Below are 14,540 nucleotides of genomic sequence, written 5' to 3'. Positions count from 1 at the left end.
AACAACATGCAGTCTTCATTTAAATTATACATTTTTTAATATGTTCGTATTACTGATTCTACCCTTCTTTTTTTTCGGCGGGTTTTATTGCTGTAGTTTCTCCCCATGATTACTGTTTAGTGTTTTATTTGTTTAATTATCATTATGTTTAGCAACTGTACTTTGAAAATGTATAAAGACTGATGTAAATTCATTTTATTCTGCTTTAGATACTGAAGATGGAATCTGATAGAATTCCGAAACGTTTATCCATGTCCCCTTTTTGTCAATAAACAATATTGTATATCATAAGTGTCGTAATCTTGTTATTAAACTACTTTTTGTTTAAGTTGTGCCAGTTAATATATCATAAATTCTCAGATAATAATCCATATTTTAATAGCATGTAAGTTTTAAGTTCTTAATTATACATGGCAATATTTTAAAAAATCCTGAATTTCCCATAGTGTGACACACGATACATTTTTTCTAGGCATTTTTTATTTCTCTATTTTATCTACCACCCCTCCAAAAAGTACAAAATTAAACTTAAATTACTCACTATAAAATCATCATTGCTCAGATAAACCATAATTTTTATAGCTTTCAATCTTGTTTGGTTACAGAGCGATCAAATAGAAAATCAAACCCCTCCTGCCCCACCCACCCACCTGTCACATCCTCTCTTTCAGGATTTGTTAATAGTTCTCTCTTATGTTTAATAATATATTATTTATAACAATAGAGAGCCAAGGTTTTCTTCTATCAAATGACGTATTATATTACATTGTTTTCTGAACAGAGAATTGTCAATTCCTCTTTTAGTACAAGATTTGTTCCTGTGGGAAACATATCAACTAGCTTGGATGCATTTGTAACGGCTCTTGTTGCATAGTTAGAAAGCCAAAAAAGTTTTGAGTCTCAGGGGAAGTTCTCTACGTTTTGCATGTTATTATTCTATGTTTTCTGGTGCATTATTTAATTAAATAAAAATTATTTAGTGAATTACTACCATTAGTATAAAAAAAGTAGGGTTAAGTATCATCGACAATCAACAGCAAGAAAAAAGAAGACCCGGGTAAGTAATTTGTTTATTATTTTTCATGTTTATTCTTTATTTATTATTATAAAAGTAACTAAAATGTAAAAATAGGGATCTTTTTACGTTAGTTAAAATCAGATTAGGTAAAATAAATAATAATAAAATAAAAATGTTTCATGAGGCATGCATTCGAGCAGCTTGTGATTAATGTAATTCAATAGCATAACGTGAGCTGCATGTTCCCCAAGTGATTTATAACTTATAACGCAGCAGATAGTAGACACAGTTCAAAAGGCAATAAAACAATAAAATTTAATAATAAATAGTTGTATACTGTTATGAGTTTAAAGGTACTTAGGATGAATGAATGTAGTTTCATGCTACATTTGAAGTCATTCTAGAAAGAAAAAGAAGGTAATTTAGATTTTTGTTTTTTGTTGATGTTGTTTTTTTTTGGGGGGGGGGAGAGGTATGGGCTCAGTCAAATTGACCAACCTTGTATAGACTTAAGGTAAGGATAATAATAGATAAAATATATAGATTTACTGAAAAGAAACATTTAAAATGTATTTATGAGGTTTTAGAGATTACACAAATGAAATTTGATATTTTTAGTATGAAGAAAAGTATTTTTAATCTTAACATGAAAATCACTTTGCACACAAACTATTCAAAACAAATACTCAATATATTCATAGACAAATCTTTATTTTTGTTTATTAAAAATACTCCACTAAAAATATGATTTTTTTTTATGTGAAAGAATTATAATGTTAAATGAAAGACTGCCAAATTTTGTGAAGATATACACACACTATGTTGAAAATTAGAAGTATTAAGTCCATAAAGACTTTAAACGAGTACAAAGAGGTCACATGGTTTGCCATATTGACTGAGCCCATGTTGAGAGTTAATAACAAACAAACATAATGTGACTATTTCATTTACTTGGATACTTGGAGTAATAGAAAATAATAATAATCAGAAGTTATAACTTCAATTAGTTTATTATATTTGTGAGCTATGACAATAATCAATTAAATTGAAAAACTTTAATTGATTGAAAATAATAATGAAAAATCATAATGGCAATATTTCAATTACTCAATAGTTGGAATAATCAGAAACACTCATTTCAATTACTTGATTATTTTCATGACATTAATTGATTTAACTATAACTCCAATTAGATAATTGGAATCACTAGTTGATTACTTTCGTGACATTAGTTGATTACTTTACATGACACTAATTGATATAAATAATGCTCATAAGTAATTGATTTTTTATAAGACAATAATCATTGTAATTGATACTCATAGATAATCGATTATCTTACATGACACTAATCGATATAATCGATGCTCATAGGTAATTGATTTTATTGCCCAGCTCTATCAATCAGTAATGTACTTTCACTAATACTGGACTAAGGTGCAAATATTCAAAGATAATATAAACTATTGGAAATAATCATGGCAATGCAAAGGTGATACACAAAATGAAGTCACAAACAATGAGTAATTGCAAATAAATGGCCAATTTATCATTAGTGTAATACATTATTACATAAAATACAAAAGAAAAACAAATATTCAGAACAATGCACTAGTACCGTGAATTTTGAAGTTGTTTTAAACAGAGCAGTACACCTTGTTGATATACTACTATTAAGTTTATCAATGTATGAGTGTGAAATATGGTTCCAAATGTCATGTATTATTCTCTACAATTCATCCAAGTTTCTTGGATGCCATCTGACTTTGTTTTTATATAAGCCCATGTAATCATAATAATATTCATATCAGGACTTTGTGCAGGTCAAGCCATGATTGTGACACCATTCAGCCAAGTTGTTTAGCTGCCATTTGACTTCTTAGTTTCCATATAAACCCATACAATTGTAATAATGTTCGCATTATGATTCTGTGCATGCCAAGCAATGATTGCGAATGTTACATTGGCTTCTATTTCTTTTCAGGCCATTTCATCACATTTGCTGCATGCTTGGAATCACTGTTTTGTTGGAAGATAAATCTCTGCCCAACAGAGCATGTTCCTGATGGAATGATATAAATAAATTGTTTGTACTTGTCAGCAGGAAGGGTACCATCAATTCTGTGTAGAAATGCACCTCACATTTGTATTGGTCCCTCAGTATTTTTCACTGTATATATTGCATGTTAACCATGATAATGTTCTCCTTTCTGCTATTATTTTAATTTGTAAAGAGCATGCTCATTCAGTTTTGTTCATCCTACTGTTTTAAGTCTGGCATTTCAGTCTTTTGATTTGTTTCTCTCTGCTAAGCAACTATATATATATTGAAGCCACTTCATGCTAATTTATAAATTTGTTTTGGAATTAAAATTCACATTTCAACTTACAGCTAGGTCTTTAACAAGATTTTTACTGAACAATCCTGTATCATGTAAAGAGCATGAAATTTTGCCTCAGTCTACAAAATGAAGTAGCTGAAAGCTAAAAGAGACAAACCAAACCAATAATCTACACATAGCTGATTGCTGCATAATCTAGCAGAAACAGAATTTTTATTTAGATTTTGTTTCCAGCAAATTTTATTTTATTACTGCTTTCTTTAAAAATCTAAATTAGCTATATACAAATTTTATAATTTCACAGTAAAAGACAATTAGGAATTTTTTCAACTGAATGGCTAAACAGCCTAGTTAGAGACCCCTAGGGTTATTCAGGTACAGTCATCAATAATTATATATTACTGGCCATAAGAAAATAGCAGCACCTGCTGCCATATGAATTTTTGCACATATATGAATCAAATAAAAGGATTTACTTTCAATTTTACAATGCACAGCTGAAAGTGTAAATTTACTTAGCAGCATCATACCTGAGGTCCATAATCTTATTCACTAGGTCATACCTGGCTTCACAGAAAAAGAAATAAGACATACTGAAAGTCCCATCCTAAATGCTTCAAAATTTTGGTCAACAAATATATTAAAACAAAAGAAATATACAAAAATATTGTAAGGAAGTATATATCAGATCAATTGTTTTTAATAAAAGGTTATTTGGTGGATCAAAATATACCTGAAAGTTATTGAGATGAGTTTTCAACAGGTCTTCTTCCAGATTTTTTATTTCTACTTTTCCTTCCTTCTCTGTATTACAAATTAATAAATTCAAAAAACACATGTTAATTTCAAAGCTATTAAACGTTAGTGTAAACTAAAAAAAATGAATAGTAATACTTTTATTGTACTAAAAACAAACTGTCACCCAAATAAGATCTTGAAAGCACTAAGAAACTGTATTATTTATAATACTTTTAATGTTGCATATTTTTAATTTACAGATTATTTATCTTTCTGCATGTTGTCACAAGAACAGTAACTCCAGGAATACAACATTGGCTTTCCACAGACAGAACATCACCTGCAAGGAATGATCTTGAATGAGCTTTAGTGATGCTGCTGAGATATAACCATCTTTAATAATAGCTGCAATAAAAACTATTCAACAATAAATATTTGTTTGTTTGTTGAATTTCACACAAAGCTACTTGAGGGCTATCAGCACTAGCCATCACTATATTAGAAGTGATAGTCTAGAGGGAAAGTGGGTAGTATAGACTAGATGCTTTCCCTCTAGACTACATCTAGTCTACACTACCCACTGCCAACTCTTGGGCTACTCTAATCAAACAGTGGGACTAACTGTCATATCTTACCATCCCCACAGCTAAAAATCTGAGCATGATCAGTAATAGGATTGCGATTAATGATCTACAGATTGGGAGTCAAGTGCCTTAACCATCAGGTCCTTCCAGGCCCTAAAATTTTGTATGCTAATGCATTATGCAGTACAGGTGTAAACAAGTACCTCAATAGTCCTAGTACTAATCAACACAGAGTAAGCAAATGTGATACTGACAAACCTCAGTATATTTTAGTACATATACTATTAAAGAAAACTCATAATTTAAATTCATAATCGTAGTAAAAAATTAAACAAGTGTAATAGTGATAAACCTCAACATAATTTATTTTTTTGTTTCTAGTTATTTGGAAGAAGTGGATTAGTTTGGTACTAGTAGTAATTAATACTAAAAGCTGAGTGTACCCATTAAGGAAGCAAAAACTATATAATGGACATTGTCAGATAATGTTCCCATTCCTTTTTTCTTTTGTTATTAAATCCCTAATGAGCTCAGCAGATTTTAATTGTACACCCTGCTTTGTGGAAGGTAGTATTTGACTCATTTTAATAAAAAAGTTTAGAAAAATACAACTCTTACACTCCAAATATGCATAATTTTTTCAACCTACATTTTGCCTTTGCAGCTTCCTCAGGTTTAATATACACAACTGTTTGATATTAGAATAGTCGTTAAATTATAAAACTGTTTGTAATGTTCTGTTTCTTGAGTCTGCCCTAACGTGCATCTAACAATATATAAATTATTATAATTATTTCATTATCATTCTAACATTATAGTATAGTTATAATATCAACTATACAGCTATACTAACATATGACATATATAACTATGAGATATAAAAATAAAGAGAACTACAATATGTTTTATGATTAGCTAAAAAATATGTAAGCAGAAAATAGAAGCTGCTAAGAGACAATAATACATGGAAAGGATTCAAAGTTTATAAGTAGTGTTAAAAACAAATTGTAAGACTGTGTGATACTCCAGAGTACACAAGTGTTAAATTGAAAGTAACAGTGTCAAGTGTATTGATATGATATGTTTTTGAATGGTGGTTTAATTATATGTATAACCAATTGTCCGTTCATTTTTGGACTTTTTTCATTAATGAGTATATCTTCCATATATTTCCTCTCTTTAAAATCTTTGGTTGTTTGTAAGATAGAAACTTTAAATGGATTTTCTGTGTTTGGGGTACCATGTTTGTATAGGAAGTGTTCTGCTGGAGCAGTTTTGTGTTGCTCATACATATATGTGTTCTGAGATGCGCATTTGCAAAAGCCTTCTGGTTTCTCCTACATATACATCTCCACATATATTACAAATGATTTGACAGACTACATCTTTGATGTGTTACATTTGTCCTGCCCCATTTTATCTGAGGTAGTATTGTTTTTTGACACATTTTGTTTGTGAGAATGAAGAGTAAACTAATAGTTCTTTCACTGTTTTACCTGTTATTTGCATTATGTTGATTGTCAGTTGAGACTGTTTAATGGCTTTACGAATTTTGGTTGTGATTGTGTTGTTGATGAAAGGAATGTTCATTGTGGGTGTTTTCATGTATGTTTTTTCTGTTTTGGGGTTTGTTGCTGTTGCAATGTTTTTGTTTTTTGCAATATGAAAACTGCTGATGTAATACTTGGGGTATCTGTTTCATATTAGTAATGTCTTAAAGTCATTTTGTGCTGTTTGAATGGCATTCTTCATGGAGCAGTTTTGATTTATTTTCTTTAATTCTCCTATTATTGTTCCCCTTTTGACTCGTTCTGGGTGGTGTGATTTGTAATGGAGAAATATCAGCTTCTTGCATTTTTTTGTTATGCATGGGGCTCCATATCTGTCTGTCTTGGATTTTTAGGGCTACATCTAAGAATGTTAAGTATCCTTCTGTGTTGGATAGTTTTAGTGTGAACTTGACTGATGGGTGGAAGTTGTTTAGGAAATAGAAAACTGCTGTAGTGTTTCTTTTCCATGATTCCAAATACCAAATATATCATCGATGTATCCGTACCACACTTGTGGTATTAAACCTGTTTTTTGTCTATATGTATCAAGGGCTTTGGTTTCTAGTGTATGCATGAATATTATAGCAAATGTGACTGCTGCTCTGTTACCCATTGCTACTACTTTCTTTTGTTTGTAGAAAGTGTCACCAAATTTAAAATAACTGTTGTATAGGACAAAATTGAGCATTAAGCATATGGTTTCTAACATGATGTTCGCTGGAAAAATGTGCTGATCAAGTGAAGATGTGAAGTTAATGATACTGTCTATGCCTTTTTCTATAAGTATGGATGGGTACAAGGTGATTACATCTAAGGAATATAAAATGGAGTCAGCACATCTTTTCTAATAGGTCTTTAGTATTGGTTAAGTGTGATGGAACATACTTTAAACACGGTTTAAACAGTTGATTAAGTAACCAGGATATGGTTTCTGTTGCAGAGTCATATGCTGACACTATGGGTCTTAAAGGTAAATTTTGTTTATGGTCTTTAGGAACTCCATATAGTTCAGGCATATGGCTATGGGAGGATTTTAATTCCATTAAAAATTTTCCAGCAAAGCATTTTCTTCTATTAAATGTTTAAGAATCTTTCAGGCTTCTTCTTCAACTGTCTTTGTTGGATTTTTGTTTCATGTTACATAGATGGAAGTGTCTTGGAGATGTTCCTTTATTTTACCTTGGTAACTGTTTCTGGTTAAGACTACAAAACCTTTCCCTTTGTCTGATTCTTTTATGATCAGATTGTCATTTGTTGGGAGCTCTTTTATAGCTGCTTTTTCTGCTGGTGAGATGTTATCTTTTTCTTGATGATTTTCATGTGTAGCTAGGATATTTTTTATCTGGTGCCATAGGAAGAAGATCTTTTGTTCTGTGGCTGTTGATGTTTTTGGCAGTTGATACTTCTGTGAGCCAAATGGGAGATTGCTGATTGATAGGTGAATCTGATTATCTCCTATTGGGTGTTGGTTGATAGAGGATAGAACATTGAAGATTTCACCTGTGTTTTCTATAGTTTTATGTGTGGAGTTTTTTAGGTGTTTTTTTCTTTCTTTAGTTTTAGGATGTTCTTTCCAGTGGACACTATACATAGCTTTTTCAAGTGATATTAAAATCTCTAGATGGGCGATGCCTGTAAGTTTTCTACTTAAAGCAATATTGAGACCTTTCGCCAGAAGTGGCATAGCATTGGGCTGAAGTTTTATATTGTTTTCTATTGTGACTGTTTTTTGGAACATTTCTGAGTCTTCTTATATCTTTAAATTAAAATCCAAAAGTCTATAAAAAAAGGAAAAATGTGACCTATCAGGGGCTTTTTTATCCCCCTTCTTGGGTAAAAATCTAAAAATAAAATAGCTGTCAGACAGTTTCCAGTTATCACATTAAAAATTATGTACCTTAAGCCAGCCAACTCTGGACAATAAATGCTAACACACACACACACATATAATGGATCATCTTTATAGTAATACATATTTAAGTAATATCAGCATGTTCAATATTTTTCTATGTTTATGCTTGTTTAAAATCAATAAATTAGCATTTTATGTTACAAACTTACCCCCCCCCAAAAAAAAACAATACAATAATTTTATCGATATAATTCATAGCGGCAGAATTCCATAATCATTGCACAATGAACCTCCTAACTGCCAAAAGATAAGTCTAAGGTTGTGGTGGCCACTCATAATTTACATGTATTACATGGAAGATATTAAATAATTTTCTTCTTTGAGAAAATACAAGATGTAATTAGGATTTTATCTAAATGTCATTTCTCATTCTATTTTAAATGGAGTCAAAATTAAAGTAAAGCAATTCATTCTTATTTATATAAGAAAAATTTTACTCCAACTTTAATGTGCAAAGTGTTTAATGAAAGCCACATTAAAAAATAATCCATTTTTAACATGGAGTTAAACAAAAGTATATCAGAGGAAAATACTTACCAAAGGACATCAAGAATGCCTGATAATAGTTCACATGGCTAGATGAAAAAACTTCGAACAAAGTAGACAACCCATCCAAACACAAAGTCCGTAGAGGATCAACTGTTGTTTTATTTTGTTGTGTATTACTCAAAACATCTTTACATATATGTTTCAAAAGTGACCTGCAAACCCATGTTTAGAATATTTGTATAGTTATTTCTGAGACATATATAATGAAAATATTTTTCAATATTTAACAATATCAAATTTAGTAGGTACAATCTGAAAAGAATAGTACGAAAATTAGGTCTTTTAACACATTCACTGCCAAGAAAGTTTGTAATTTTGTACTGCTATGAAAAAAAGGTATTCCCTTGAAACTTTCCAAAGTTTCAAGGTTAAGTTTGTAATGAAATATTAAAATGTGTCGTTTTGTTTTTTATTGTGTGTCTAAATATAAGCTTGGCAATGGGAGAGTTGCTTATCTATAATTGCTTAAGTGAAAAAGTAAAGATTAACTATCAACATAAGACTGAAGAAAAAATAATTATTTGGAATATTTTCTTCTTTCCCACCTTATCTTTAACCAGAATCTAAATAGACAGATAGCATAACTGGCCACTGTCATTTTATGTAGCACTAGATGTGTGATTGCAAAAGTAACCAGTACTTAAGTTTAAATAACATTAATTCCATTATTCATTTTTCCTTAAAAGCACTAAATTTACTCAAGCATTTATTCACATATGTGTTTCTTTTTTAATGTTTATTACACTTTGTATGCTACTTTTTACCTATATATTTCATTTTTATTTTAAAATATCAAAAATCAGCGTAATCTTGAATTTAACAATATTATGTTTTCAAGGCTTCCTTAACAATATTCTTCCACAGCACAGTGTCAAATAAAGAATATAATTGATATCAGACATTCAAACAAATCAAGAAAGATTTGGATAGGAGGTTTATATACTCCACATCGTCATCACTTTCTAAGTTTTTATTTTATCTTTCAAACTAAGTAGCTAAAATTTATGTGAACTTCGGTTTACCTGCCTATGGTGCAGAAATGTTCTACTAATCTATTGTCATTCTTTCCTTCGCATCCATCACAATTTCCCTTATCCTTGAACTGATTAATTCTCTGGACAGCCACTTTGACTATGAAGATTACAAACTTCTTTTCTTGCCTTAACAAAGTCAGTGAGTCCTCATGATCAGGACTACAATCACTAGAAAAAAACAAGAAAATTTTAAGAAATAACTCGGAAGTACAGAAAGTGTTTTAGTAACTTTTAGAAGTCACTGGCAAAGAATGGTTACAGTCACAAAAACAAATTACCATTAAAAATATCTTTAAAAATAAATAAAATAACCTTTTAAAAATAAATGGATTGCAGAATATATCTCAGCAATATTGAGGATTTCAATTATAAGTAATCTTTTAATACTTTTATGTATTCTTTTAAAGACACTGAAGGAAATTCAGAGTAACTGAAATGATAGAAACTACTATAGTAGAAACATTCTGTAAAGAGAACTGTTCATCAAACATATTGCTAACATACATGTGTAGAATGTATAATTAAAGTATCAATAACTGAATATAATTTTGAGTTTTTATTTGATAAAGATTAATTAAATTTCCAAGCTCTGAAAGGTTTACAGCCATGGCTTTTGTATATTACAATTCTGTACTCCCTTACCTTAGAATCATCCTTGACCTAACCTAACATGTAGTTTTCTATATCCAAGTTAAATCTTAATTGCAACTCAATTCTGATAAATCTGACATTTAAATCAAAACAACCTTTAAGAACGAGATGCTTATAATACATCACATTAAATATACAAATTAAACCCTTTACTAAAGACTTACATGAAATAATCACACACAATATTCTTTTAATGCAGATGTGAGCATAATAACATAGAGTTTTACATTTTAATTCTAGTCTTCTCTATTAAATATGCATACTTTCATTATTCTAAATATTTTAATTATTAAATTTCACACTTTAACTATATCATCTTGACTACGTGTAAATTGCATTTTACATTTCAAAGCAAACGTTTTCATGTGCTTTGGTTTGCCTTTTTTTTTTTCAATTCTTATATGGTATGCACTACACACTTATAATCACACAGTTCATATACTGCAAACCTCAAATACCTGAATAATGACAGAATAATCCATCATCACATTAAAAATGCACAATAATGCATAATAATAATTCAAATTATGAAATCAGATAAATACATTTTACACTAACATGTCTGAATGATGACTGACAACATAAACATCTAAAAATGTTTAAATCAGCATAATTTCAAGAACACATTCAGCTACATTACAGTTCTAAATTCATGCTATCATGCATATCCACTGTCATAAGTTAAAATTTAATACATAGTTGTAAAAATTCTTATATTCAAGACTAGAATTTTAAACACCACTAATAAGATCTTACTAAGAATGAATTTCAGTAAAAACAGATTCTAAATAACAAGAATGTAGGGTAATTATACATTTTTAATGGCTACAGATGGAATATATTTTCATGATGCACATACACACACTGCTTGGTCACTTTATTAAGAATGATACCTAATAATGGGCTGGGCCACCTTTTGACTGAATAACAGCCATGATGTGATGTGACATAGAATCCACACCTTGCTTTTGATGCAATTTAGGTATTTCCAAAGACCTCAAAAGGCCATGACTTAGCTTAGTTACTGATTTATCCTTCAATAGAGAAAAGCAACATCAGCAGACTAGAAACTAACAACTTATTTTTAACTGTGTAGTGGGACATGTGGCTCTGGTACAAATTTAATGATAATAATATAGTGTACAATGCTCATGCTAAAAACTGCTATTATTCTAAAGTTACAGGTTGTTACATCACATATAATAATTTCATATAATCTGAATATTCTGTTTTGGTTTTATAGGACTGTGAACATTTATCAAGAGACACATGGATCTACCATTAGTTCTGCTCTTGAATCAGGTGAACTTGTGGCTACATTTACTGAGAATACATACAGTTGTAAGGAAGTCAAAATGAATATTAAGTATGACTATTGATAACAGCAATGAATAAACTGTTGTAATTACCAGATGACACCTGAACATGAAACAAAGAATGATGGTATATAAATCTTTGATCCTGCTGATTATTCAGATTGATCCTTATAGCCTGAGATCAGTATACTTCTGATGAACAAAGAAGACACCACTTTATCTCTAAGCAAGAAATATGTTGTATAAGTTCGTATAAATACATTAAGTAACCAAAGTCTATAACATAAAAAGAAAAAAACGTGAATAGTGTCTTTACCATGTTCGTTTTTGGTACATATTGATGTTCTTAAAGGTTTTCTGTTAAAGACTAAAAGAATGTAATGAGACATTGTTGCTAATGAAATAGCAGCATATCACACAGTAAAGTAACAAACATAATGTGGGTGACTGCTCAACAGTAAAATAATGCTGCTGTTGAATGTCGCCATTCTGTACTAAATATGGTAAATGATTGCGGCAGATGTCTGGTAACAGATATGGTTAAATTTCACAGGTCTTCTTTTTAAACTGTTACGTCTAATAGCAAAACGTATCAGAAATGGCCACATATACCATGACAGAGATGAAGAAGTACATCAGATATAAAACGAACTTTATATTAATTACCTTACTTACAGAAGAATCATTAGGGCTAGAGTTGGTAGCCTTATGTATATGTTAGCATTAGGTATCCTCCAAAATAGAGAGAGCATGGTACCCAACACTCCAATAAGGAAGAGGTTACAGTGGTAATTTGTAAGGTATAGTAAAAGGTGAAATAGTCCTTCAAGCACAGCCTTGCCCTTTTGAATGACTGGTTTGTATTCATATATCTGGCTTGACCACAGGCAAGCAACTGCTAAACTTGGTGAAGAAAGTCTGTGAAGATATTGTTCTGAACCTTTCAATTCATAATAGGTCAGACTTACAATGGCAAGGGAATATGGAAGGGTTGTACAAAGAAGTGGTTCTCAACATGGGCCACAGTAAATTCTGAGTGGACCAATAAAACTTCACTGAAGAAAGTCTGTGAAGATATTGTTCTGAACCTTTCAATTCATAATACGTCAGACTTACAATGGCAAGGGAATATGGAAGGGTTGTACAAAGAAGTGGTTCTCAACGTGGGCCACAGTAAATTCTGAGTGGACCAATAAAACTTCACTGCCCCAATAAAATATTTAAAACTGAATCAAGGTTTCACTTCTCCCCATATCCCCCACAGCTCAGAAGTCAAGTTACCAGACACAACTAGTACTAGAGTAACAATCAAAATGTTTGTCTAGTATCTGTGAATGTTTTTGACTGATTCTCAAGACCAGCAGAGTGATATAACAGCCCAAGCTAGATTCAAATGTGACAAACATTATTTCCGGATAAGTATTGAAATAGCTAATAAGTATCCACAGCTCTGGGAGAAGGCAAAGGTGTATTTTATAACTTTTCCCACATCTTATCTGGTTGAATCTGGTTTTAGTTGGATAACTTATTTACTATCAAAAATACGAAACTGCCTTGATGTTGTGAAGAGAGGTGATCTTTGTTTATCACTGACCACACTGCAACCAGAAATTCAAAAACTTTCAAATGTTCATCAGGCCCAAGGATCACAATGAATAAAATGTTGATGATTAAGAGAATATTTTTTATTTGTATAAATAAACAGTATGTTATAAACAAAATATTTAAAAACAATACAATATTGTAAAAATAATATTATAAATCAACAGGGTGGAAATAAAGTAACTTTTTTCCTAAGGAACAGCATCTACAAAGGGTGGGGCTACATAGATAAATCAAACTCAAAAGGGAGCCACGAGCAAAAAAAGGTTGAGAAACACACTGGTGTAGAGCACTGAAGATGCTGGTGCAGAAAGAAAGGCAATTGAGAAAAGCACAAAATGTAGCAACATCATAATAAAGAACTTTTTCAGCATCATCAAGGGAAATTTTTGTCTTCATCAGTTGTCACTGTAACCACAGCATATTCATTTCAACAAATGTTGGAAGTACAGACAAAAAGGGTAAAGTGTACTTCAAGTGTGCTACAATTACAAGGCAGGGCAGCAAATGTTTGACCTGCTTCACCTTATAAGTCTATGTTGAAATTATTCATAGTCTCCAAAGCATTAAAGATGACAAAGAAAGATAAAATTGCAACCACATCTACGCTATAAATAAAAAAGGTTTGAAATCTTTGAATTTGCTGTACTATTTCTTATTTGCCTGAAACTACTTCAGAAATTAGCTCTGGTGACATTAATACTACAAGGAGTAGCAACTGCCTTAGGTGCTATGCAATGAACAATTTAGGATGTCACTGGAAATCTATGTAGTTTAAGAAGCAATCAGGCATTGGCAGAGATATAGAAAAATTCAAAAGTGTATTGTAAGGTAAACTTCATTTCTCTACAAAAGGAACTTTTTGATGAAGTTACACTGACAAACATCAACCCAGCAATGTGAAAGAGATATTAAGGATATAGGTGCACTCTATGATGCTACACAATTGTTATTACAGCTGCACAAGTGATTCAGTGACAATACTCTTGATATATTAAAATAGGTAAATGTATTCATACACAGAAGTATTACCAGATGACAGAGTAATGAATGTGATAGGAATCGGTTGTTAGAGTTTGTCAGAATTTAAAACATAGTTTTTTGCCAATTGTCAATTAAAAGACTTTTACTTATATTTCTTAATAGTAGAAATATATATTATGTTGTTCTTGGGCTTAGGATTCTTCTACAGTAGGTGTCTGTGACTTGTTAGCAATAAATTCAACGATGAATAAACAGCACAC

General features: G+C 30.9%; 1 protein-coding gene across 1 annotated transcript in view; it reads right to left on the bottom strand.

The window, feature by feature from the left end:
- LOC106467692 (Fanconi anemia group I protein-like) overlaps nucleotides 1-14,540 on the bottom strand; it is an 86,531-nt gene that overhangs the window by 20,335 nt on the left and 51,656 nt on the right. The window contains exons 9-11 of the mRNA XM_022395893.1: nucleotides 9,716-9,895; nucleotides 8,682-8,845; nucleotides 4,094-4,164 (exon numbers count right to left, since the gene is read on the bottom strand). Coding sequence (XP_022251601.1) covers nucleotides 4,094-4,164; nucleotides 8,682-8,845; nucleotides 9,716-9,895 — 415 coding nt within the window. The remainder of the gene's footprint in view (nucleotides 1-4,093; nucleotides 4,165-8,681; nucleotides 8,846-9,715; nucleotides 9,896-14,540) is intronic.

This window comes from Limulus polyphemus, unplaced genomic scaffold (assembly GCF_000517525.1).
Source record: "Limulus polyphemus unplaced genomic scaffold, Limulus_polyphemus-2.1.2 Scaffold2707, whole genome shotgun sequence".
NCBI lineage: Eukaryota > Metazoa > Arthropoda > Merostomata > Xiphosura > Limulidae > Limulus > Limulus polyphemus.
The sequence above is the reverse complement of the archived record's forward strand: the minus strand, read 5'-3'. Positions and strand labels throughout refer to the sequence as shown.